Source organism: Canis lupus, chromosome 22, assembly GCF_048164855.1.
Source record: "Canis lupus baileyi chromosome 22, mCanLup2.hap1, whole genome shotgun sequence".
NCBI lineage: Eukaryota > Metazoa > Chordata > Mammalia > Carnivora > Canidae > Canis > Canis lupus.
Window position 1 is genome coordinate 39,767,763 of NC_132859.1, and position 27,966 is coordinate 39,795,728.

At 41.5% G+C, this 27,966-nt stretch overlaps 1 protein-coding gene across 3 annotated transcripts in view; it reads right to left on the reverse strand.

Moving 5' to 3' along the window:
- OSBPL10 (oxysterol binding protein like 10) overlaps positions 1 to 27,966 on the reverse strand; it is a 295,603-nt gene that overhangs the window by 157,745 nt on the left and 109,892 nt on the right. Inside the window, exon 2 of one of the 3 annotated variants that reach the window (XM_072793108.1) lies at positions 27,825 to 27,952. The exons of the other annotated variants lie outside the window; for them this stretch is intronic. Coding sequence (XP_072649209.1) covers positions 27,825 to 27,952 — 128 coding nt within the window. The remainder of the gene's footprint in view (positions 1 to 27,824; positions 27,953 to 27,966) is intronic. 3 annotated transcript variants of the gene reach the window in all.

Genomic DNA, 27,966 nt, shown 5'->3' on the forward strand with positions numbered 1-27,966 from the left:
CAAGGATATAAAGATACCGGATTATCGTGCATTGCTAGTGGGAAAGCAGAGTGGTGGAGCCATTTTGGTGGCCGTATAACAGAATTTAATGAAAATATATGCACATTCCCGATGATCCTGAAGCTTTCTATTGGGCAGGTACACAACAAACATGCTCATGGTCACATGTATATACAAGGATATATTCAAGGATGTTCACTTTTATGAGGGTAGGGAGTCTGAGGCAATGTAAGATTTCATATAAATAAAATGTAGACTGTACATACAATAAATAGGCATGCATGGGTTAGAAGTAATGATGTAGAGATATGACCAGTCACATCCATAAAATGTACTGCTGAGTTAGAAAAGTTTAAGAAGGATAAGATTTGCAGAACACCACAACTTACACAAATTCAAAACACATATAGACAAACAGAGACCGATGCATATCCAAGGAATCGATACTAATGAAGATGAAGGGGACGGGAGCAGGGAGAAGAAGGAAGACAATTATAAGAATTCTTAAAAGTTTCTTTTTTAATAAAAGGCCTTCTTCAGACTCCTAAGTTTGCCATAATCCAAGAATGATGGTAACGGCTTAATTATATTTATAATAGTAAATATCATGTAAATGTGAACAATGTGCCATAAACTGTATTAATATATACACACTTTAAATCATGGAACCGTGTTTATAATCTCGTAAAGTAGGTACTGTAATTTCCATTTCACAGATGAGGAAAATGAGGCACAGAGAGGATTATATCATTCCCCAAGTCATGCAGCTTAATAAATCTAATAAATCCTGCGGCAGGGATTCAAATACAGGCCAGCTGGTCCCCAAGGCCATGCTCTTGGCCATGACGCTGCACCCAGTCAGCAGAGGTGATTTCACCCAGTCTCTTCAACTCCAGTCCAAAACAACACAACATTTTACAGAACACTGTGGCTGATAGTTCAGTTGGCATTTTGGAGAAAAAAAAAAAAAGACTTTTTAATTTTAAAGTCCCATAGAGCATATCAATTCTCAAATACTTAAACAATACACTGATTAAGCCTAAACTACATGAAGCTGATGAGGGAGCAGAAGGTTACCTGAAGACAAAGCACAAGCTGACACCCTGCAAACCACCCCCCCAACTCCTGGATGGGATATGTGTGACATTCTTCCAGAAAGCTCCCAACTGTCTTAACATTATGCTTTACTAGAGGGCAAAAAAAACCCTTAACTTGACAATGTCAAGGCCTCCAGAATCTTGTAGGGTCCTCTTTAACATATGAAAGTTTTTTTGAAAGCCTCCCTTTTTCCTTACCCCCACCCTCCCAAGTATATAGTCAGCCATGCCTCACAACCCCAGTGCAGCAGCTCTTTCAGCCCATGGGTCCTACCTCCATGCTCTAATAAAACCACTTTTTTTGCACCAAAGACATCTCAACAATTCTTTCTTGGCCATCGGCTCCAGACCCTATCCTAACAAACCTCACCTACATTCCAAAACTACATCAAAGCTAATACTTCAAAATTTTTAAATGTTTAATTACCCATAATAATAAGGCCCATGTTTGATGGATAGTAGTACATCTATAGATGTCAAAGATAAGATGAAGTCCCCCAATTCTCATAGCATTCAATGTGTTTTATGCACACATCTTCCTCCATGTCCTACTGTCTCCTCTAGCCTGTGACAGCCCCCAGGCCAAGGCCTGTGACTAACCAGCCTCTGTGTATCCCGTGAAAGCTGATACAGGGCCTCACCTTGCAAATATTCTGAATGCAATAAAGACGGAGAACAATGAATCCCCACAAACCTCACTTTCAGCAGCTGGTTAAAACTGCTCTTTCCCTGAAAACCTAATTTAAAAAATACCAACAATGATTCACTGTCTCCTCTCCTTTTCCAACAGGAAGAGTCTGGAAAAGATACACCACACACAATTTTGCATAAAAACAAAATGTCCAAAAAGAAACCTGGCACAATATCAACCAACACACATTATTCAAAGAATTCTGTAGTATTTCTTGGGCATCTACTATGTGCCAGGCACCACTCTAGGCAATAAAGATATAACAATAAACAAAAAGACAAAATATTCCTGCCTTTAGGGAAGTGGCATTCTGGTGAGGCAAAGAGACTAAAATAAATAAATTGGGAAAATAGAAACTGTTTTAGATAATACATATAATACTATAAAGCAGGAATAATATATATCAATATAAAGCAGACATAGAGAAAGATGGGAAGGCTCTTCAGTTTTACATAAGTGGTGAGAAAAACCCTCATGAGAGGGTGATATCTGATTCAGAGACCTGAATGACGCCAAGAAGTGAACTATGCTGACATCTGGGGAATAGGTTTCCAGGTAGTAACTCAACAGGTGCAAGGGCCCTGGGGTGGAAGTCTACTTGGCATGTTTGACCCAGGAGGAAAGCATGGCCAGGGTGGAAATGAGCAAGGCATAAAGCAGAAGGAATTGAGGTCGGAGAAATAACATACTGGAAAGATGTGCTCCTGAAATTAGAAACTACAGACAACTGCCAGGCAAGCCAGAGTACCTGGTATCACTTGGGGCTAATTCACACACTCAGGATGATGAGCCATTTGAACAATGGGTTCCAATAAGCTTCCTACCTCCGGGCCATGTTCAGGTATTAAATTATTATTTGCATTCAATTTACATATGTCTACATAACATGTATCATCTCTATTGGATAATTTTCGTGGTAAAATTGTATTACTACTGCCCTGAAGATGGGCATTTCATGATTTATTCTATTCTCTATTTCTTCTCACGGCTCAGTATAATCGACCCAGAAGATATTTTATGCCAGAAATGAATCACAGAACAAAAGGAGCCCACATGCCAAGGAATTCTATAAACGATCACTCCATAACAAGGGGAGAAAAGGGCTCTTATGTTTAAACTTCTGTCACCTACCAGTGGGTCAAACCAGCCATGGGGATGAAAAGTCCAATGCAATTCTAAGACAGAACATTTCAAGAAGCAAATTTGATTCTCTTACAATCAATAACTAATCTCTGACAGAAGCGCTCCTATCTATTTAGAAGAGATCATTATCTCCTTCCCAAATGCTCGGGCACAAAAACTTGAGGCTCACAAGAGCTCCTACTTGTGTCTCAAAATGCTTCACACTAAAAAAACTAAAGCACGTCAACATGCCTCAAGCGCATGCAAAATCCTCCTGGATCTGCGCAATAAATCCCACTAATTACTTATTCCGAGCTTGGTATTACTGGTGATGTGCAGATAGAAATGCAAGATTAGCTAATAACTCAGGGAATCAGTAAATAGCCCTCTAACTAACCCATGGGAGGGGGGGGGAGGGTGACAGCCACAGGAGGTTGCAGAAACCTTATAAAGCCTATGCATCAATTAGGAAGTTTCTGAAAATACTTTATTTGACCAGAATCTTAGAAGCTATTAGTATTTTTTGTACTTTTTATATGTATGTAACACACCCCACACAGGTGTACCATACATCTGGCATAACCCCTCTCTAATTTTCCCTAAGACACTTCTTGCCAAAGCAGAAATAAACCACAAGCATACGGTTCACAAGCTTATGCTAATACTGTGCTAGGCTTATTTTTAAACACGAAAGAATTTAGATTTTGTGTTTTGGATTTTTAGGAATCCAGACAAAAGACTTCACAAGTATACAGAGCCAACAGAAAAAAAACTATTATTTTTTTTGGCTTATAATTAATTTCTGGATCATAAAGGAAAGAACCTGATTCACTCTGTTAAAAGAAAGATAAAGCAAGCCCCAAGTTGGCATCACTTGCCCCCTAAGACAGCAAACCAAGACTTAACTATCCTATCCTGGGAGTGTGACCTTTTCAAAATCAATCTGAAATTTCCTGATCGGCTTGAGTGAGGTAATCTGTATAATAAAAACCCTGCATGGGAAAAAAAAAAAAAAAACCTGCATGGCCTAAAACAGTCCTTTTCTTTCTTTTGCTAGTATCTCTCTGCTCCACCCTCCTTCCTGTAAAAACCTTCTGGTTTGTACAATTCCTTGGAGCTCCCCTCTACTTGCTTGATGGGATGCTGCTTGGTTCATGAATCTCTTAATAAAATCAATTAGATCTTCAAATTAACAGGTTGAGTTTTCTTAACAACTCTCAGATTTCTCAATTTTTACCAAAGAATTTACAACAGGGAATCATAAGAAGTATAAGTGGTTGAAGAACTAGGCTCCCATCATTTTGATCACTGAATTTTACATAACCTGGCCTATCAAATGAGTTATCTGGCAAAGCTGGAAAGCCCACTGGACTTCCACTGGTGTCAATAATTTCCATGCAGAAAGTATATGGAGGGGGTCATTAGAGACCATTCAAAAAGGCTTAGATCATATTATATGTGAGGATATTTGCACTGCCCAATCTTAGGGTATCAGGTAGCAAAGTTAGAAAAGCTGTAGATGCTCTCAATGTCCTCAATTTAACCAACTAGTTAGGTTTCCCACTGTTCTTCATTCCTTTCATAAACACTACTGACATGCACACAGGGTACTGACTTCTCATGGCTTGTAGTCTCTTGGGTTATGCTTGCACACTTATACCTCTACCAGCTGAGCTGAGTATCTACAAAGAGCCAACTGTATTCAGTCCCTACTCTGCTTATGCTGGTGTGCTTATTATTTTCACTGCATAATCTAATAATAAGCTGATAAAATATAAATATAAAAAATGACTGTCTTTAAGAAACTAGGCTGCATGACCCAAAAAACCATCAATAAAAAAGCGTTGTTAAAAACTGCTGTTGAATTAGGTGTGGGCAGAACGACTATAAAAGACTAGAAACCTTTTATAAAAACCTAGGATTCCATAATGAGTTTGCCCTGCTCTTTAAAGAAAGCCAAACAGATACAACTCAACACCCCCAAAATAATCCAATTAAAAATGGGCAGAAGATGTGAACAGACATTTCTCCAAAGAAGACATACAGGTGGCCGACACATGAAAAGATGCTCAACATCACTGATTATCAGAGAAATGCAAATCAAAACTACAATGAGATTATCACCTTGTACCTGTCAGAATGGTTAAAATCAACGCCACGAGAAACAACAGATGTCAGCGAGGATGTGGAGAAAGGGGAACGCTCTTACACTGCTGGTGGGGATGTAAACTGGTGCACCCATCAGAAAACAGTATGGAGGTTCCTCAAAAAGATAAAGATAGAATTTGAGCCATATGATCCAGTAATTCCACTACCAGGTATCTACCCAATGAATACAAAAACACTAATTTGAAAAGCTATATGCAGCTCTGTTACTGCAGCATTGTTACAATAGCCAAAATATGGAAGTAGCCCAGCATCCATTGACAGGTGAATGGATAAAGATATGGATAAAGATGTGCCATACACACACACACACACACACACACACACACACACACACAAAGGGAATATTAATCATCCATTGAAAAAAGAATGAAGCCTTGCCATTTACAACAAGAGGGATGGAACTAGATTGTATAATGCTGTAGGGGGTTTAGGACAGGCACTCCTAGAATGTGCCACTTGGCATGTGGATTCTGAAGGCATTCAGCACCCTGTGGGCTCAAGAGAAACTTCTGTTCCTCCCTTAATCACACAGGAGAATCTAAATTGGGGGTCATTTCCAGAATAAGGTTTATTTACACAGGAAAATTTTAACCGGGTGACCCAGCTGTATGGCAGGGCAAACATCTAATTACCAAACATCTGTTCTGTGTCTCGCTGTGAAGTACATTCCTTTCCTCTGAAGTTCCAGACGCCTACCCCTTTTCCCCTTAATTCAGAATGACATCTATATGCCTCATTTTGCCTGTCTCTGGAATTTCCATGTCTGTGTGGATTCCCCCATATGTATGCCTATTAAAACTGATTTTTTCCTGTTCACCTGTCTCATGTCGATTTGATTCTTAGCCCAAATAGAAAAACCTTGAAGGGGACAAGAGTTCTTGCTCCCTGACAATGCTAAGTGAAATAAATCAGTCAGAAAAAAACAAATACCATACGATTTCACTCATATGTAGAATTTAAGAAGCAAACGAACAAAGAAAAAGAAAAGAGAGATGATGTACAATTTCTACCACTAAACCCATACTTGATGAAAGGGATCTGGTAAAGATCAGTAAGGATTTTAAGTTAAAATTGCTTAAGGTTTATACAGTTATGATTTCTTCCTTTAGTGAACAGTTTTTGATCAAAGGAAGTGTCTCCAAATCATTGACTAAGAAAATGTCTCCTGGAGTCTTAGGCCCAGAGTTACAGAATGCTGGAGTGGCCTGTCTCCTGATGTGTGAAAAGCAAGGCGGCAAGTAGTGGCTGAGTTAAACTCCTGGGTTCCTTATAGGAGAAGCAGTAGTAGTTACCTGGTATCTGGGCAGGTCACCCCTATGTTAATACTCTAGGGACAGGGAAATGGAGAAGCAGACTTTGGATGCCTCAGAAACACAAGACCTCCTGCGAGGACTCAAATGCTTCTGAGCCAGAATGTCACTGTCATAACCAAACTCTAGAAGACATGAAGGAGAGCATTAAACTCACCCCTCCTACAAAGAGTACATGAGAGGTACATGAGAGGTTTTTCTTCATTTCTCCCTGTTTCCTGAGATTCTACTACCTGTTGAAAACTCCAAATTATTCATTTAAAAAAAGGGGGGGGGGGGTTGGTCTTGTATTAGAATCTAATTGGATGCCCACAGCTTTAACAGACTTAGTAGTGCCCTTAACTCCCAGCAAATAAACTGGCCTAATTCCATCAAAATAACTAATGGAAAAAAAACAAATGAAGGTAAGGAGACTGGAAGAAATACATGACCTTATGAGGAGCCAAGCTGAGAAACCTCCCCAGGACTGGGTTAGGATATTCCTAAAGCTTTGGAAGAGAAAGAAGTGGGGGCCACCAAAAGAAAGATGGAAATTACATGTGCCAGTCACACACACATCCTGTATACCCCCTCTGCCCATCGTCTGTGTCCAGCACTTACTGAGGAAACCAAACGGTGCCCAGATGTGAGGACTATGAGGCGGCTGTACAATCCATCTCCTGCCCCTGACCTGGGGCTGTTCACTAAAAGCCAACTGGAAAGTCAGTTGGGATGAACTTTCAAGAATAGGTACAAGGCACCTAGAAGTAAAGGTGAGAGTTAACAATCCCCCACAGGGCCACCCCCAATCAATGAGAGAGAGAAACAAGTGGATAATAATGCCATCTTCTTTATGTAGAGTGGAGAGTTCAGAAACACATTCTGTATGGCTCCTATAAGGGTTGCCAGGAGGATTCTGCTTTAACAACCCACAGCAGAACCATCACAATGGCACTCTTTTGGACTTCCCTTGGCTCTTTCCTTTCCTCACACTTCCTGGGGTCCCTATGCTCTACTTGGCTGGGATCACAGTCCTGCACTCAAGCCTTCAGCTCCAGGCTCTAGTTTCTGGTGGAACCTACCTAAAATACGGATATACATTGGGTGTAAAATAGTAACCAAAATGGTATGCTTGCTTTAATGTGTCATCTCATATCTGCTGATCCTCTTCTTTTCCTTCCCACTCAGATTTACTCTCTATAGGCTGAGTTTCAGTTGGCATGATGTCAAGTTTCACTGCCTCCTCAAATCTTTCAAGAACTATATTAACAAATACAGAGATAAATTTCCAGACAAGGGCCCAATCTAGACACTGTAAACAGAGCAGAACTGATTTGAAAAAAAAAAAAAATGTTCATGATAATGAGTTTCCAGGACATGCACCCAGTGCTCATGGTTAACAGCTCCATGGTCACCGGCAGTCCTGGACTGTCAGTTGTGAGTGAAAGGCAGCCACAAGTGCTCATGGTCTGTCTCAGCAGATAGAGGGCAGACAAGACAATGACAGGGCCTCCGGGATCTGGGGCTATGGAACCAGGATCACCTGTCAGGCAGAGAAAGATTTTTTTAACCATGAGCAATTGTGACAACACTGAGGAGATTCTGTCTTAGGTTTTCCACTGTACATATAAGATGCTGAACTAGGATTCCTGTCAACACCAATCACCCTCCATCAGGCAAAGGAGGCTCTATGAGTTATCTCTGGGATCATAACCAAAAGCAGTGTAAAGCAGAGAAGTGCTTTGTAAGAAGCAAAATGCAAAGGCTCTAACCAGGAGCCACCATGATCTAAGGGGACTGCTTCAACCCATGCACTTTACAACCTCAGGAGTGAGGAAGGAGATTAACATCTCACCCAGAAGAACTGAAAGCAGGCACTCAAACAAATACAGGTACATGAGTAATAGCAGTACTATTCACAATAGCCAAAAGGAAAAAAAATTCAAAGATCCACCAACTGATGAATGGATACATATTCATGTGGTTTTTCCATACAATGGACTATTATTTGGCCATACAAAGGAATGAAGCATTCACACATGCTACAATGTGGTTGAACCTCAAAAACATTATACCAGATGAAAGTTAGACACACAAAAAATCACATGGTATGATTTCCTTTATATGGAATATCCAAAACAGGTAAAACCATAGAAACAAGAAGCAGACTGGTAGTTGCCAGGAGCCAAGGGAATGGGTACAGGGCTTTATTTTGGGATGATGAAAATGTCTTGAAACTAGATAGAAGCCGTGGTTGTGTAACACTGTGAGTACACCGTCACTAAATTGTGCGTTCTTCAGTGGCTATTTCATGTTACCTGAATCTCAGCTCAACCTTTTAAAAATGGGGGAAAAAAAGATTAATGCCTTAAGGATCACACAACCCTCCATGGACAATTCTAACATGGTCTGTCTGCTTGTCTCCATCTCATCCTACCCATCTTGAAAGGCTTCCTTTCTTTATTCCATGTTCATGGAACATAATTTCTTTTTTATAAGGCTGCCTTATTTCCCCTAATGCAGGCAGAACCATATATCTAGGATATACCTGGATAAATACTGCGAAGCATTCTAAACAATGGCTTCAATTTTTTCATTAAAATAAGAAGTGACTCCACCCACCGAAGGGTAAAAAATACTTGTGCAGACGATCCCAAACTATTAACAGTGAAGGTTTTAGAGTGGCAAGACCATGCTGTTCTTTCCTCTGTTTTCCAAATTGTCTTGCATGAAATTACATTACATCTACAATAAGAAAAAGTTAATCTAATGAATTTTATTATTCTGGAATTTCCTTATTACACGGACTGTATTACACACACTGAGTACAACTCAGTAGGAAGCAGTTCTCGATCAGATTTCACCCAAAGGAGCTGCAAAGTGTGAGTTCCAGTCCAGTTTTTATAATTAAAAAATAAATAACAAAATAACAAGGACTCCATCAAATCCAGATTTTAAATTCTCTACTGTTATGCATGCCCCAGAAAAATAGAGGTAAAAGCAAACCAATTCCTTCAGAAAGATCCCCAAATCTCTGATACAGGCAGCCAGCAGGTGCTTTTCAGCCCTTGGACTGGCATCATTTGGTTCCCCATGATGCATCTGTGCAGGACTTCCTTGACTCCAAGGGGGATTCTATACAACTGAGGTCAAGGCATTAAGAAGAGGAGATGTGTGCCTTGCAGAGGGCAAATCTGAAGCAATTGAACAATAACATAATGAAGAGATGTCTATTTTTAAAATTCTACTTGGAACAGTTATTTATCTAATGTTGGTGGCTAAATATAAACACACAACTTTCTTGACCTTCCTCAGGGCAAAGCCAAGGCTTTTCCCCATCACCCTTCTTTATTTCTCTGCAGATTTTGGTGCTGGTAAGCACTCGCAACTTCCAAAGCTCCTGGGATGATAGACCATACCAATTCTCCTGCATTTGAGCACACAACCTTTATTTCAATGATATTTTCCATTTATCCTCCACCTACCAACTGTGGGCGAATTCTGAGGTCCCATCTTCAGTTCTACACATGTACTTTTCTCTACAGAGAGCTTTTTGCTTCACTTCTCTTTTCAACTGTCAACTTTTCTCAGAGGAATCACAAATACTTACTATCTGCCCTCAAAATAAGTCAATTTCCAATGATCTATGCTTTCAGGTACAGGATGCCCCAACCCAATGCCTCCTTCTCCCTTCCTATTATTACATCATGTGCCTAGGCACAGGAGGTTTCTCCTATCCCAGCCTCCATTCACAAACCATCCTAAATTCTCCTCATTCTTTTATTCCTCACACTACGGTAACCATTCCTACCTAGTTCTCCCACCTAGGGACTGTCCATTCCTTGTTCTACTTCACCATTACCACCCAATTTGTCTCTGTGCTGACTACCAAATAAGTCATCCAAATGAGTGGTCAAAATATGGACCCCCTCTATAGTGAACTATAGGAACAAGAGTATTATTTTGAGACAAAATTGTGTCCAGTCAAAAAAAAAAATTCAGAAAACTCTCTCAGAAAATTGAACATGGAAATTTTCCCAACCAGGGAAAGGTGAGGCAACCTAGCTATCAGTGACATCAGGAAACAATGATAACACCTAGGAAAGTAGCAATCATAGGAAGAGCCAAGGAAGAAGAATCCAGAAGGTGCAGCCACCCGCAGGAGCTAGACAAGCACCAGGGCTGGGTGCAGATCCCGGGCTGTGAGGATAGAGCCGGCCACGTAGCAGATGCACCATCCAGAAGCCATGGCCACCGCTCACCTAAAGCGGCACAACATGCCAGTGGCTCCCTTGTCCTGCTCGTGTGCCCTCCCCTCACCCCTCTCACTGGGTAAACCTACCTAGAAATTGAAACAACAGGATTCCAGAAAGGCCACTACTCACCATGTAGCTGAACAGGTGTTGAAAGTATACTCTATACAATATTCAGAATCAGAATTTATATCCCAGGACACCTGCCATGAAGGTTTGGTGTGTGCTTGTTGGGTCTGGAGCATGGTATGGTGTGGTTCTACCAACTTTGACATGATCCTCTGTGTCACTTTTTTCTGCAGCTCTGTGACCCTTGGTCTTACTTTTGCTGAATCCACCCCACCCCAGGACATGTTTCTCTTTCTCTTCTGCTATGGTCATTTGCAAGAATTTCACAACCACCACCCACCCTATACCTTGTTCCAATATAGACATAGAACAAGTATGAAAAGTAGTGGTTAAAAACACTGTACAATTCTCCTTTCAAACACAAAGAATCTGAGTTCCATTATTCTATTTCCAATTCCACCCAGTGACCTTTTTCCTCAGTTTGTTTTAAAGCTCATGCTCTACTCTTCCCAAATCTCCTACTGTTTTTAAAACAAAAAGCAGCCAGGGCACGTGGGTGGCTCACTCACTCAGTTGAACATCCTACTCTTAATTTCAGCTCAGGTCATGACCACAGGGTTGTGAAATTAAGCTCCTCCTCAAGCTCCACACTGGAATGGAGGCTGCTTAATATTCTCTCTCTCCCCCTCCCTTTGCCCTTCCCACGCAGATGCACTCTCTCTCAAAATAATAATAATAAAATAAAAAGTAACCTACATTTTAAAGAACTGGCTCCCGTACCAAAGCCCATCCTCTCAATTGTGTTTTTGCTCCAAAATGATTGAGGGCAATGCCTGTCTCTCAAATGCCAGCATCTTGCTGTCACCTCTCTGCCCAAGTTTTAGGATTAACACAAAAACTGAAGAGCATTTCTAGTCAAGAGCCAAGAACATCAGGCCATCTAAAAGCATGGCAAAATGGTATAAATTATTGTGCCACACATTAAAATGGAACAGGATGAAAAGTAGATCTTGTTTCTCTTCTTTACTTAACGATCTCCCCGATTGTGATAGTATATCGGTTAGGAACTCTCTAGGTTGCAAGTAACAGAAAACTGACCGACAGTGTCCTAAACTTCAGGATCCTCTTTACCACTCAGCAAGAAGTCCAGAGTTGGATGGTCCCAGAGTTGGTAGAATGGCTTTTCCCACTCTTCTGCTCTGTATCTTCTGTGTAGTGGCTTTCTCCCAAAGGCACAATCCCTCATGGTGACAAAATGGCTGCCACAGCTCTAGGTGCCCTGTCATCACAGATCAGTTTCAGAGTAGGAAGAAAGGGAAATGAGGCAAAGGGACATTCTCCTTTTATAGTATTCTCCTTTTACCAGAATGAAAATCTTCTCCCCCTACCCGTGGCAGCTTTCTCTTTACGATCTACCAGTCAGAACTGTGTATTGTGACCATCCCTATCTACAAGATGGGCTGCTGAGCAAGTACCCAGCCAAGAGGGAACTGTTTTGTCATGAGAACCCCGGCCCAAACCTACTGCATCCTGGGGCTTGGGACCATCAGCCATGGAATAAATGAGAGGTCTAGAGGTAGGAACAGAGAAGGAGTGGCTATTGGCCTATCAACAGCTTCTGTCAGGCAGTCTCTCTGGAACTATCTCCAGGCCACTTGAGAGAAAGAGCACATTTTGAGTAGATAATAGTATGACCAAAGTCCTCTTCCTTAGGCTTTCATGGCCATCCTCAGGCACTTCAAACACATCTTGGAAGCAGTCAAGGCTGAATAAGAAGTAAATATTCCCTCACCGAACATGTTTGGTATAGGATATACATGTACTAGACTCAAAAATGCCTTGGAAATGAAAGAATGGAAAAATAAATATGCTGCCTTCTTGTCTTCCCGAACATTCAAGGGCAAACTCAGTGGAAAGATTGAACTGGTTCATTTTCACCAACACAGAAGACATAAAGGAACTTCTGGCTCCACTGTTCTCAATGACACAGAAGCACTTTTGGCATGGCTTGATCCCAATTTCCAGTCACATTTATGATCCTTATCATATCTCCCTAAACTCAGGCCTTCCTAACCCTGTAACTCTCCTGAGCATAAGTCCTCTGGTCTTTCCAGGGCACAGAAACTTCATCTGTGGTGCTTGAGTTGCAAACCTCTTCTCATGCCTACTCTGGCCCTTCTCTTTGCTCAATAAATGCCAACTCACTTATCCTACTAGAATTAGCTCACCAAACTCTTCTCCAACCTGCCAGAAAAAATCGGTAGGTTTCTCCTTTGAGACTGCAGAGCCCTGGATTTCTAGTTCAATTAGAAACACTTGTCTTTTATAGCTTATTGGTCTATCAAATCCCACCTTAAATGGTCTCAGAGTAGTGGCCACATGGAATTTGTCTTCATAGCCCTGGTGTTGGGCAACATAGCATATGCATAATAGTAGTCCAAGGAAGGGTTTGTTTTCTTTTTTGTTTTTTGGGTTTTTTTGGTTTGTTTTTGTTTTTGTCTTGTTTTGTTTGTATCAAGGGCACTTATCACTGACTGGAAACCCTTCTTTAAATTTCTGAGTACAGGGTAGCCCTGGTGGCGCAGCGGTTTAGCGCTGCCTGCAGCCCGGGAGATCCTGGAGACCTGGGATCGAGTCCCACATCGGGCTCTCTGGATGGAGCCTGCTTCTCCCTCTGCCTGTGTCTCTGCCTATCTCTTGCTCTCTCTGAATGAATAAATAAATAAATCTTTAAAAAAAATAAATAATAAATAAATAAATTTCTGAGTACAGATTCTGGCTGTTTCTTCCTCCTTTTCCCTACAGTCTTTCACTGTTATTCAAAGGCTCAGTCTATAGGATTATATGCTTGTCTATAAAAGTGACCACAATACTTTGCAGTTCTATCTCCCTACCTCCTGAATCTGCTCAGCTTTGTGATTTGCTCTAACCTATAGAATGCATTGGAGAGGACACTGTATCTGTTCCAAACCTAGGCTTCAAGAGGTCTTTCATTTTCTGTTCTTGTTACATTTGGAAGCCTGTCCAGCCACATGGAAACAGACCCAGGGCAGTCTGCTACAGGATGAGGGACAGGTAGTTCATTGGCATGGCCTCACCCCTCGGCTGTCCAGCCAACCAACCACTAAACATGTGAGTGAGGCCACCTAGGAAAAGCAAGACCAAATCATTTGTGAACTGACTACAGAAACCTAAGCAGGCCTAAATGAGACCATTTGAGCCCAGTTTAGACAAGAAGAAATGCACAGCATAACTGTAAGCGACATAAATGGCTGTGGTTTGAAGACATTAAGTTGTGAGATATTTGTTGCATAACAGATAACCAGTATACAAATCTCCAGATGAATTTATTACGTTTAAAGTTGGATATCTTGCAACCGATCTGAGAATATCTTCTAGCCCAAATCCTTCTTTTTAATAAGAAACTGACACCCAGAGGGGCTGAGTAGTTAACTCTAACACACACAGACCCAGGACTCTGAAGATGTTCTTATTCTAGATGTCATTATGTCATTCACACCATAACAAGGACTTTATCTTTTACAAAGGTCTATAATTTTCCCCAAAAAACCCCATCAAGAGACTGTTAACAGGATTAGGACACATGCATCCCATTAAATACCAGGCAGTTGATTCTTTTTTTTAACAAAAGAATTGCTCATGTAGATACTTACAGTAGCATGGAAATATTTCTGAGAGTATTTGGTGAGAAATACAAATAAACAAAATATTAAAAAACAACAAATCACAAGACAATTTAAAAAATATGGCCGTATTTCCCTCTCTTTTGAAAACAAGGCACACATGAAAATGCCTGGAATGGTTACTCTGGGGGAATGGATGGGCAAAGGGCAAGGGGGAAGCAGAGAGTCGCCAACATTTAAAAAAAAAAAAAAAAGGCAAAGCAACATTCTACCAAATTAAAATGAGCATAAAAGAGAAAGTTTCCTTTTTCTCTTCCCACTGAAGTTCACACAGGTCAGCAGCAAAGCACCCCCAAATCAGGCTCACTGCATCTTTAGCATCAAAAGCTGGCAATTATACTACTCATCATCATATGTAATTATGATATTAATAGCTACTTTGATTAAGCCTCTCTAAGAGTATTAATTTACTTATCTCGCAAGGTCTCTGTGAAACACAAGAGAAGTGTTCCACCTATCCCACAAAGTAAGAAACTGAGGTACAAGAAAAGCAGTGAGGCTAAGGCCAATTGGTAGAACCATCAGAAGACTCGTTTCCTGACTTTCACACCTGACTTTTCAGCACCATACCCACTAATGGGGTGTGTCTGCGTATTATCTGAGATCATGAGGAAAAGCCCTGACAATATGATTACTGGAAATGGGTTCAGAAGCCAGCAAATCAAAGCAGTCAGATGACATCTAAGTGGGAGAAAAAAAACTCATAAAAGACGGATTCTTTTTTTTTCTTATTTTAAGTCAACCAATTCTAGCAGGTTCTTTTGTATTTCAAGATCAGATCCTAAGAGATACCTCCTCCTCAAACTCAGCATCCCAATGGGGGAAAGAATAATTATGGCCTCACCACATGCAGAAATCCTGGATGCCCTGGGAGCCTACGTCTACACTGTCCTAAGGGAGAAAGACTTCTTTCTTCCTCATAGAGACATGAAGAAGAGCTGAGAATAAATGCACCCCTTCACTCCCACTCCCCAGTGCCCAGGGCCCCGATTTACCTGAGCTGACCAGGGGTAAGAAAGCTGCCCAGAACCTCTGTCTGCATCCCACAGAGGCAGGAGGCAGGAAGAGGCATTGTTCTGGGTCCTCACCACAGCCGAGTGGCTGCAGCCCATGTAGGAGGGCAAAAGGACCCCTGGCCGCAGCCCTTCCAGTCCTGCCTGGCCCTAGCACGGCTCACGCAGGCTGTCAGGCTTCAGCCTCAAGCAAACATTCTCTTGGGTGTCTTCTCCTCTCTGTCAGCGCAGCACAGAGCAGGAGGGCAAATAAAACTTCAGAAATATGATTCACCTCTCCAGCAGTAACACATGCCAGAGGTGCCACCCAGCTCTTCTCGGATTTGTGCAGAATCTGGGCAAAGGGAATCCAAGGCTGCAAAGCTTATGATCCCCTACATCCCACGGCTGGGCCTGGGGGGTCTCCTGAGCTGGGCCGCCAGAGTATTCTTGGCTTTGCTGCTAAAATCTGTTGGTTCTGCTCTGCATCTCTCATTGGGGGAGATGCCCAGGAGTCTCAGAGACGTGATGGATGGGCTGTCTCTCACCTGGCAAGAGAGCAGGGCCTTTCCCAAGAGCAAAAGCTCAGCTACAAAGCAACCCCACTGTCCCTGCTTCTCCCTACAAGATGAATCACAAATTCCCAGCAGCTGAGGCACACAAAGGTATCCTGTGAAGAGCCAAACACACAGCGATGCCGTCGAGTCTCACTTCTATCATGTTCTGGCCACATAGCCAGTTTCCTTATCTGAAAAATGGAGAGAAAACCTACCTAACAGGATTGCCGTAAAAATTACATGAGGCAGTTGTTTTCAGCGAGGGGTGATTTTGCCCCTGCCAAGAAGCATTTGGCAAATTCTGGAGACTTTTTGGTTGTCACAATTGATGGGGGGGGGGGGGGGGGAGGAGAGAGGTGCTACTACCATCCAGTGGATACAAGCCAGGGGTGCTAAACATCCTACATAGCTCAGAAGAGTTCCTCGCAATAAAGAACTACCTCACCAAAAATGTCAACGATGCCAAGGTTGAGAAACGCTTGTGTCAGGCAACATATGTGGAAGGAACTTATAATCCACGGTGCACCATTTACAGTATGAGAGATGAACATGTTTTTGCGGCATCTGAACTATTTCTGTAGGATAAAAGCAGTTTCCAGTTTGTATTTTTACATCAATACATGAATCTACCTGGGAACGCCAAGCTCCTATGCTATAAGTTGAAAAGAGAGAGCACCAAGTAGAGCGTACTGCATAGGGTATAAATGCATACTGTCTAGCGTACAAGAGCTTTTGAATCCAAAGAGGTAAAGTAGATATGCTAAGTAGCAGCGCTTAAGGAGGACCACAAGGAGAGGTCAATGAGAAGAGCGACCCAGTAGATGAATGGAAAGTAGCTCTCCTAAAGAAAGGTTTTAGGCATCAACAACATTTCCAGCTGCTGACCCAGCCAAGAAGGATACAGGGGGGAAGGCAGTGCCAACAACCAACTAATGGAAGTCGGGGTTCCTATGAAAATGTCCCTGGAACCTAATGCCCACAGGGTTTTCTGACAATATCTCCAGATTGTCAAGAGTGGGTGTCAAGGACTCTGTGGAGGGCTATAAAATCAGCTAAGAACAGAAGATGATGTGGGTAAAGTCTTGTAGTAGAGAAAGAGAATCACTAAATTTGTAGCAAGAGAGAGTGGGGATGCTGGCACCTGGCAGACCCCAAAAACTGCTTCAGGGTTAGACAGCCAGCTTGAGAACACAGCTCAGGTGGGTGAGTAGGCAGGCAGGCACAAGGGTGGGTAAATGGGTAGATAAGGAGGATAGACGGGATAGTTTATCCAGCCCAGAATGTCCCTACTGACATTAACCCTAAAACACTCTACTTCCCAAATATTTTCATTTCCTATGCAACATATTAAAAACCTATTGCTTACAAAATCTTTCTTCCCTTCTTAAGCTGAAAAGTGTCAATTTACTTCTTCCACATTTCAGAAAATGCTCCATACACTGTTCTAAGGCACTAGAGACAGAGTCTGCTCACTCAGTCTGCATGGCCCCTACATCAGGGTCACAGACATGGAAGACAGCACAGTCCATCAGCTGTAGAGTATTAGTGACCCGGGTTCAAAATTCAGCCCCCTACCAGGGATGTGACATATAACCTCTTATGCTTTTATTAGCTTCACTTTGTATTATGAAACTAGGCTGTAGCTTGTAAGAATCTTATCAAGATTAAAGGAAGTGACTTCTGTTAAAGTAGTTACCACTATGCCTAGCATTTTGATTAATTTTGAAAGCTACTTGCATAATTTTATATATTATATTGATATAAAATATTATTGGTCACCCACACCTTTTTTCATATGTGAATTCTATCTCAATAAAGTTGTTTTTTTGGAAAAAGGTAAATACCAAAGCCAGTATACCAAATGGGCTACAAAGGTTGCCCAACCATCAAGGCCAACCTTCAACCCAGTGCTAGTTTATCACTGGCTTGCCGCAACCTTCCTTTTCAAATCTGTCTTCCATAATACATCCTCCTCCCTGCTCCCCAAGGTCTAATATTCCAGTCTGACTGCAATGACCCTACAATGCTTCCTTTACCCAAACTCTCTTTAATGCTCAGGAAATCACTGAGTTCTTTGGTGGTTAATCTCAACTTAATAGCAAGTGAATAACTACTTTCCTTAAAATTCATACTATTACATAAATGACTCCTCGAAAGTTTCTCCCAAGAAGAAATATGCACTTGTTAGAAGTATATGCACTTGTTAAAAAACAGGATCTTGGGTTTTTTTTGTTTTGGTTTGGTTTTTTTTTTTATTTTATGATCCTCTTTTAAAAAGCACTAGGCTATACATAATTTCTAAAAAACGTTTTATCTGGAAATAATTTCAAATTTATAGAAAGTTGAAAAAAGGGGTGCCTGGGTGGCTCAGTGGTTGAGCATCTGTCTTTGGCTCAGGTCATGATCCTGGGGTCCTGGGATCGAGTCCCACATTGGGCTCCCCACAGGGAGTCTGCTTTTCTGTCTCTGCCTCTCTCTGTGTCTCTCATGAATAAATAAAATCTTTTTTTTTAAAGTTGAAAAAAAAACTGTATATCCTTTATTCCATTTTATCAATTATTAAAATTCTATACTATTTGTTTCGTCATTTGTTCCCTCTTCTCTCCCTCCCCCCTCTATACGCATATATACAAGTATAATTAAAATATACAAATTTTTCCAAAACCATGTGAGAGTAAGTTACCTACATCATGGCCTTTTTACCCTCAAGTATTAACTACTTGTGTGTTTCCTAAAAACAAGGATATTTGGGATGCCTGGGTGGCTCAGTGGTTGAGCATCTGCCTTCGGCCTAGGGCATGACCAGATCGAGTCCCACATCAGTCTCTCTGCGTGGAGCCTGCTTCTGCCTTTGCCTATGTTTCTGCCTCTCCCTGTGTCTCTCATGAATAAATAACTGAAATCTTTAAAAAAAAAAAAAATAGAAAAAAAAAAGAAAAGAAAAACCGGATATTTTCTTACATAATCATAATATAATTATCAACTATCTTTTTTTTTTTAAAGATTTTAGTTATTTATTCAGAGAGACAGTGAGAGAGAGAGAGAGAGAGGGCAGAGACTCAGGCAGAGGGAGAAGCAGGCTCCATGCAAGGAGCTCGATATGGGACTTGATCCCGGGACTCCAGGATCACAGCCTGGGCCGAAGGCATGCGCTAAACTGCTGAGCCACCCAGGGATCCCCCAATTATCAACTATTTTTATCTAATCCACTGTCATATTCTAGTTTTGTCGATACAAAAATTAGATCCAGTTTAGGGTCACATGTTGCCATCTGGCTGTCACGTCTCCAGCCTCATTTAATCTGGAAGATTCCCACAGCTCTCCTGGTCTTTTAGGATATTGCCTTTTTTTTTTTTTTTTAAAGATTTTATTTATTCATGAGAGACAGAGAGAGAGAGGCAGAGATGTAGGCAGAGGGAGAAGCAGGCTCCCTGTGGGAGACCTGATGTGGGACTCAATCCCAGGACCCCGGGATCATGACCTGAGCCAAAGGCAAACACTCAACCACTGAGCCACCCAGGCGTCCCAGGATATTGCCATTTTTAAAGAATGCAGTATACACAGGGTATATTTTTTCATAGAATTATCTTAAAATCCTCACTATTTTCTAGTCTCTGACCTTGCTTTATTTTTTTCTTCACGGAACCTAGCACTAACGGACACAGTACATATCTGTTTGTCAACGGTCTTCACCCAAAAATTCCACATAGCCACTCTCCATGGCTCACTACCATAATCTCACAGTATGTAGCATTCAGTATTTGCTGAATACTCCTTCCAAACTGACCTCCTTGGAAGCCTCTCTCCTAGTGTCAGCAAAACAGGTATCAAACAACCCTGCTCTCAACAGCTGGCCCCAACCATATACCCAGATCCTCTGCTCCTGGATGTGCTGCTTCATACTTGTCTACAAGAAAGTTCATTGCAGGAATGTCCCTCAGACTAAGAGGTGCCTATCTTGTCTTGAAGTAAAACTTCCCACAGAAGTCTATCTATATAAAATCATCCACCAATCTTCTAGGCAGAAAAGAGCAACTAAATTATTTATTCTGGAATAAAGCCCTCTTTAAGTACAGATAAATAGTGGAATTAGTTCAATTGAATCAAAACAGCACCTTCCCCACCCCACCTCCTTAAATCTGAAGGTCCCCTTGACCTAAGATCATCATCCTGGGCAGCACAAATACTTTGCTTTTAGGCAAGGCAGGCAGCCTAATTTTAAAATTATGCTTGAGAAGGTACGCAAAATTGTTACACTTTATTAAGACACTAAAAAAATCCCCAAACTTTATCGTTTTAATAAAAGCTGTTCTTAAATTGTGTTTTATTTACTTAATTTGATGGTGTGTTTAGGAGGGTGATGTTTTACACTGAGTTTTAAGCACCCAAAAGGTAATTATCTGTGAAAAACTATAGAAGAAAAATGGCTCTAAGCTTAACATAACACGAAAGTAAAATTGCCCAACAGCAGAAAATGGGAAGACAGAGCCAAGGGAAGAATAAATCCTCAGATGAGCTTGTCCAACTTTACTTACTGAGAGTTTATCAGGCTTAAACCAACGTATTCTATTCCCCCAAATACTTGCTACTTAGGAAATCCAATAGTAGCCCCATGACGCTGTGCTTTTCAACCTGGGGCACTTCATATCTCAGGGTCTCAATGGGAGATGCAGTTCATCTTGCTTTTTACCCAAACCAATTTGGGGAAAGATAATAAAATATTTCTAAACTATTAAACCAGGCTAATATATTATACAGTAAGCTGCAGGAGTTTTTTGAGACCCCTGTGACTTCCTTTTTTTTCCTTAAAGATCTTATTTATTTGAGGAGGGGAGGGGAAATAGAGAGAGAGTGCGCATCTGTAAGCAAGCCCAGGCAGGGGGAAGGGCAGAGGGAGAGGGAGAAGCAGACTCCCAGCTGAGCAGGGAGCCAGACATTGGGCTCAATCCCAGGGCCCAAAGATCATGACCTGCACTGAAGGCAGATGCTTAGCTAGCTGACTGGGCCACCCAGGTGCCCCAAAGGCCCCTGTGATTTCTAAAAATATTTTCAGGTAGGCAGCATTAAGAGGTTCCACACCCAGTAGCATTTACATCACTGTCATCTACAAATGGAGAAGCAATGCTCATAGAACCCAGGACAAGAGCTATCACTACCACTCAGCCAACTGTCCCAACACTGAAGGCTTCAGCTGAGTTAGACTCCTCGTTCATCATTAAATTCTGTTTAAGTCAAATTTAAGGGGAGAAAGGAACACTTGCCCCAAAGAGCACTAAACTTTAAAACTCTAACCCATATCAAGTAAAATCGATTCTAAGTAACAAGAATAGAAGCCTAGTCTAAATTGGCAGGAATTTGGAATTATTGAATATCTTCAAGGGCTTTGGTTTTAAGACTTTCAAGTGAAGAATACAATGAGAAGTTGATTTATCAGTGACTGCCCCATGAAGATCTTCTCCCTGAAGATAAAAGGACAAACCTGACAAGCACGTAAGACAGCACAGCACTTAGCAAAATAGCCTTATAGATAACCACTTAAAAAAAAAATTCTTCTACAAATTTATTTATTTTTTATTTTTTATTTTTATAAATTTTTATTTATTTATGATAGTCACACACAGAGAGAGAGAGAGAGAGAGAGAGAGAGGCAGAGACACAGGCAGAGGGAGAAGCAGGCTCCATGCACCGGGAGCCCGACGTGGGATTCGATCTCGGGTCTCCAGGATCGCGCCCTGGGCCAAAGGCAGGCGCCAAACCGCTGTGCCACCCAGGGATCCCTCTTCTGCAAATTTAAATTTTAACCATTTGAATAACTACATCAATTAGATATGTAATTAAATAAATATACAATGTGAAAATTTCCAATTTAGCAAAAGAGTACACCCAAATCTCTACTCTCTTTCAACCCTATATCCCCCCTCCTCACCTCACCAGGGGCAACCACTGTTAGTAGCTTGCTTGTCCTTCCAAATACTGAGAGCATGAGTGTGTGTGTGTATGAGACAGAGCTCAAGTATATATGTGTATCTCTCATTTTTTGGTCTGAATGGTTGATTGGTTCCACAATGAAACACTCTCCCCACCCCACCCCCTCTTTTTTTCTTTAAACTTTTCATTCATTTTAAGATTTTATTTATTTATTCATGAGAGAGACACAGAGAGAGGCAGAGGCACAGGCAGAGGGAGAAGCAGGCTCCATGCAGGGAGCCCGACACGGGACTCGATCCTGGGTCTCCAGGATCACGCTCTGGGCTGAAGGCAGACGCTCAATCACTGAGCTACCCAGACGCCCCTAAACTTTTCATTCATTTTAACATTTAGTTGTTTAAATTGCTTTTAAGTTTTCTCTTCTGGTTATTTTAATGACTCGTTTACCAGAAATAGCCGATTGTGCATTTCCAGTCTTGGTCAATCTGGTACTAGCCATCACTATGGTGATCACTTTATGAGGTCCAACTTGGCAGGGTTCTCCCTCACACCCCATCAACCCAACACTGCTTATGGAAACTAACTCATTGGAAACTAACTCACCATGCCCATTCATTCATAGAGCATGGAGAGAGTCTTGACCCCAGTGGCACTATACAGCTAGTTTTGAACCCAATGCTATCCACCCCACTGCCTCACAGAAAGTGAGATCAGAGCCACTCACCACAAGACCACACAATATGAACAAAGTCAAACTGGCTAAGTCTGGATTATACCAGAACTTTGCAATGCTCATATGATCATTTGATCAGTCTATCAAACTTTTGCAGGGGAGAGTCATTATAGTTTGGCTTTGGGGAGGGTCTTAGCTACTCCTGTATGATCCATCTTCAGGTAAAAAGTAGCTCAAGTTACCTGTCAGAGATACATAGTAGAGGTAGGTGAGTTCATGTTATAGAAAGAAGTGATATTTGTGAAGTGCTTGCTTAATGTCATTTAATCCTAAAAACTACATTGTGTGGTTGATGGCATTATTTCACCCAATTTATAGACATGGAAACTGAGGCTAAGAGAGATTAGGTTACTTGAGACTACAAGATTAGTGAATTGCTTGTGAGTATCCTAGACACAGCCAGAAACCAAGTCCTCTGAACCCAATTCCTTACTCCATCCACAATACCAGATGGTCCATTTGTTCTAAAAAAAAAAAAAAAAAAATGTACTTATGTCAAAAAAGATGACATGGGGTGCCTGGGTGGCTCTGTTGGTTAAGCAACCAACTCTTGATTTTAGCTCAGGTCATGATCTCAGGGTCATGGGATTGAGCCCCAAGTTGGATTCCATGCTCAGTGAGAAGTTGGCTTGAGATTCTCTCTCACCCTCTGCCCCTCCCAATGTCTGCTCTCACTCTTTCTCTCTAAATAAATCTTTTAAAAACCCTGTTAACACCTCAACAGTCAAAAAGTAAAAATAAATACAACAAAAGATTTAAATAGGCATTTCCCCAAAGATGATATATAAATGGCCAAGAAATACATGAAGAGATACTCAACATCATTAGTCATTCATGAAATGCAAATCAAAACCACAGTGAGATGCCACTTCATACTCACTAGGATGGCCACAATAAACCGACAATATGTAGTACTGGCAAAGATGTAGTAAAATCAGAATCCTTATTCACTGCCAGTAGAAATGTAATGGTACAGCTGCATTGGAATACAGTTGGCTGTTTCTCAAAAAGTTGAATGGAGTTACCATATGATCCAGCAGTTCTACTTTTTAGGCATATACTCAGAAGAACTGAGAGCAGATATTCACACAAAAACTTGTACACAGGTGTTAGAGCAGCATTATCCATAATAGCCAAAAAGTGAAAGCAACCCAGATATCAATTAATGAACTAATGGATTGAAAAATCTGGCCTGTCCATATAATGGAATATTACTCAGCCATTAACAGGAATGAAATATTGATTGATGCTACAACATGAAGGAACTTTAAAAACACTATGCTGAGTGAAAGAACAGACACAAAAGGCCATAGTATAGGATTCCATTCACATGGAATGGCCAGAGTAGGCAAATCCTTGGAGACAGTCATTAGTGGTTGCCAGGGGGCTGGGGAGAGAGCTTCAGTGGGCAATGAGGAGTGACTGCTAATGGAAACAGAGACCTTCTACTGGGAGTGATAAAATATTCTGGAATGAATTAGTAGTGATGGTCATACAACTTTGTAAATATGCTAAAAGCCACTGAATTGTATACTATAAAAAGGTAATTTAATGATATGTGAATTGGATATCAAATGTTTTGTAAAAAAGATGGCAGTCAGCTGTTAGCTGTGTGACATTGGGCAGGTATATTACTTACCTTCTCTGTGCCTCAGTGCTCTTGCCTATAAAGTGCAGTAATAATAGTAGCTGCCTCATAGAGCTGTTATGAGAAATATGTAAGGTAATCCAGAAGGGGTGCCTGGATGATTCATTTGGTTGAGCATCTGACTCTTGATTTTGGGCTCAGGTCATGATCTCAGGCTTATGGGATTGAGCCCCACACTGGGTTCCACACTTAACAGGGAATCTGCTTGAGATTCTCTCTCCCTCTCCCCCTCTTCCCCATTCTAATAAATAAATCTGTTTTTAAATAAAGATAATCTAAGAAAAGTTCTTTTCACAGTACTTGCCACATAGAAATGTGTTGATAGATGCCATTTATTATTTTCTTTTCTGAAATATGTGTTCCTTAGGATTGTGATTTTTTTCTCTTAAGAAATAAGATACATTTTGCTTGAATGTTACTCTGGATTGATTTTCAACTACTGAACACTAACTGCTCTTACATAAAAAAAATCCTTAAACATTTGATCTAACACAAAACAGTATTTTAGGAAAATACGACAACTTGGATATAGTTTCTTAAAGAACCCAGATCCAACACCACTACCACCACTACTACTATTACTGTCACTAATGGCAATAGGGAGAAGTGAGGGAAGAGGAAGTAAGGTTCACACTTAAACTGCACTAAGTGGTTTATCTCCACCACCACCTCAGGACAGTGGCAAGTATGAAGATACAGCAATGACTTTCCTGTAGTTCCGGATCTTAAGGACACACAGGTAATCACGAGGGTGCACATGCATATGCACGCATGTGCACAAACACACCCTTGTGTAAAGGTGTGCTTACAAGCAAGTACTAGTATAAATGGGAACACGAAAGAGAGAAGATCCACTCTCACCAGGCAGGTCATGAAGGCATCACAGAAGCATATTAGCCTTAAAGACCACAGGAGTATTTGCCATGTGAAGAATGGAGAGAGTAACACATCCCACCAGAGAAAACAGCATGAACAAAGGCAAGAAAGCAGGATGACACACAGTGTGCCAGGGAACTCTTTGTCTAGAACAGAGAGTGCATAAGGGGGAGGGAAAGAGATTGTACCTGACATATGGTGGGCATTCAATGGCAAGGTAAATTTCAGGACCTTGTCTTAGGAAATAGGCAGCTATTGAAGGTTGTTTGAGCCAGGGGGCAGCATTGTCAACAACCTTCCCTCACTCCTCTGCTCCTTACAAAAGCTTATACTAGAGGTTCTTAAACAGTTGCAGTGGGGGGAGCATGTGGATAACTTGCCCTCAAGAGAATATGAGTTCCAACCTTCAAACAAGGAAGGTGGATGCCCCTGATACAGAGACAATGTAACTGGAGAAGTGAATGATCAAGATATTTAATGCCAAGGCCGTGGAGCAGACCAGAACTCTGGAAAGGAAGCACAGCAGGGAACGACAAAGGGAAGGACAGAGGTCTGGGGGGGCAGGGGAAGAGTGGAACACCATTCATCCCTTTTAGATTATTAAGAAAAAAAAAGTCCATACATAAGAAGCGATTAAACTAGACATTAGTTAGTTCCTTCCTTAGAAAATGACAAAGTAGTCATTGAAGCTTTATCAACACTGTCCAACAGAACTTTCTGTGATGGAAATGTTCTGTATCTGTGCTGTCCAATATGGCAACCATCAGCCACATGAGGCTACTGGGCACTTAGACGTAGTTAAATGCAACTGAGGAACTGAGTTTTGAAATTTAATTTCAGTTACAGTTGACCCTTGAACAACATGGGTTTGAACTCTGTAGCAATCACTTATACATAGATTTTTCGTACAGTGCTGTATTTTCTCATCCTGATGATTTTGACATTTTCTTTTCTCTAGCTTACTTTATGGTAAGAATATAGTATATAACACATAACATTCGAAATATGTGTTATTCAACAGTTTATGTCATCAGTAAGGCATCTGGTCAACAGTATCAGTTAAGTTCTGGGAGAGGCAAAAGTTTTAAGTGCATTTTTTGACTGTGTGGGAAAGAGGCGGTGGTCAGCCCCAACCCCTGCATTATTCAAGGGTCAACTGTAATTTAAATTTAAAAAGCCTCATGTGGCCAGAGGCCTCCATATTAGCAGTTTTAGAACCTACCTTTTGTCCTTATTTCTTATATTATCCTCTAGACAAGTGAAACAAAGGGAGTTTAGATTCTCTCCCCACTTTTTAATCTTTATTACTTCTGAGTTATTCCAAATTGTTCTCAGAGGCCCCAGTTTTGTTTAGTCATAAAAGAGGTATCAATGTCATTTGTCAGTTTACCCCCAAGATTCATAGCATTTAGTCAGTGAGTTACCAGCAGTGCCTTCTCTGCGTGACTAAAATTGGCTATTGGTTTAGGGAGAATCAACCCATATGACCTCATTATTTGAATATTATGGTAACATTTTTGTTCAAATACCGAGAAGAAGTGGAGCTGGGATGCTAGACTAGATGGCATCTGATGTGCCTTGTGGCTGCATGGTGACAGATTCTACACATGTCACTGGGTTAGTCTCAGCAAGCAGGTGCTTCCTGTTATGATGCATCCCAACCCAGATATGAAAGCACCTCACCAAAGCCCTTTGACTCACATCCCAGGGTGGCAGAGAGTCAGGGAAGTTATTATCTTCCACCTTCAGAAACCCAGATTGCCAGGATAGAGCATTAAACAGTGGCTCTAAACCTTATCACTCTTCACACTGGGCTATGGACTTAGCATTCAGTTAGAATTCCCCTCCCAAACCTTCCCTCAACAGACAAGCCTTCTAATCCCCCTGAAGTAGTCCACACATCCCCCATGCCTTCTCAGAAGGTCTCCAAATGTCCCTGAGGCAGGGTTCCCTGTACCTGGCAATGGGGCTACCAGGGGCAGGGTCATCTGCAGGGTCTCTTGACGCAAAGCACACCACCCTTAAGACAGAGGCACCCACAGACCATGTTCTTACCACTATCGGCCTCTTTGCCAGGCCAGCCTATCACTCTCCCATCTCCTTTCTCATTGTCCAATGTCCCATCAAACCCCAACTGAACCTCTAGATCACTGGGGAATACTGGACATCATGGCAAAAGCAAAGGATGGGAGTTAGGGGCTCTGTCACAGGAGACAGGTGTCAGGGGGAAGCTGTAGGTTGTATAAACATGGGCAGGTCCTTACCCAGCATTCTCTTCAGAAGAGCTGGCACACCTGTTCTTGGGGCTGTCCACCTCCCAGACACCACAGAGGAGACTGATCTTTAATACCACAAAGGCTCACATGAATTAGCATGCCAACTATCAGTTTAGGGGATGGAAAAAAAATACTTGTGATTTGGGCAGCTTCTGGCATGAATATTTATGTATACACTCCTTGAAACTCAGCAGCGTCCTCTGCTCATCCAAGACCTCCTAAGACTTATAATGAATTTAAAATCCTGTATTAGACAAGTCAGATTCCTCCATGACCAAATCTGCATAAAAGACTGTACCCTGAAATTTGCATTTTAATTCAGAATTACCTAGCAAGGACCAGAAGACCTAACCACACACCAATCTGATCTGACTACAGTGACTTCAAATGCTCTACACAAACAGATTCCCTGGGACCTACCATCTTCCTAAGTGAACGTGGTTCTCCGTGTTTGCTCTCAGGGGACATATGATCAACGGAAGATTCAGCTGGAATGGGGTTTCTGGAGCCCGAAGTAGTAAATACCAGGATAGAGTCGGTCTTGGTCCCTGAGAACCCGGAC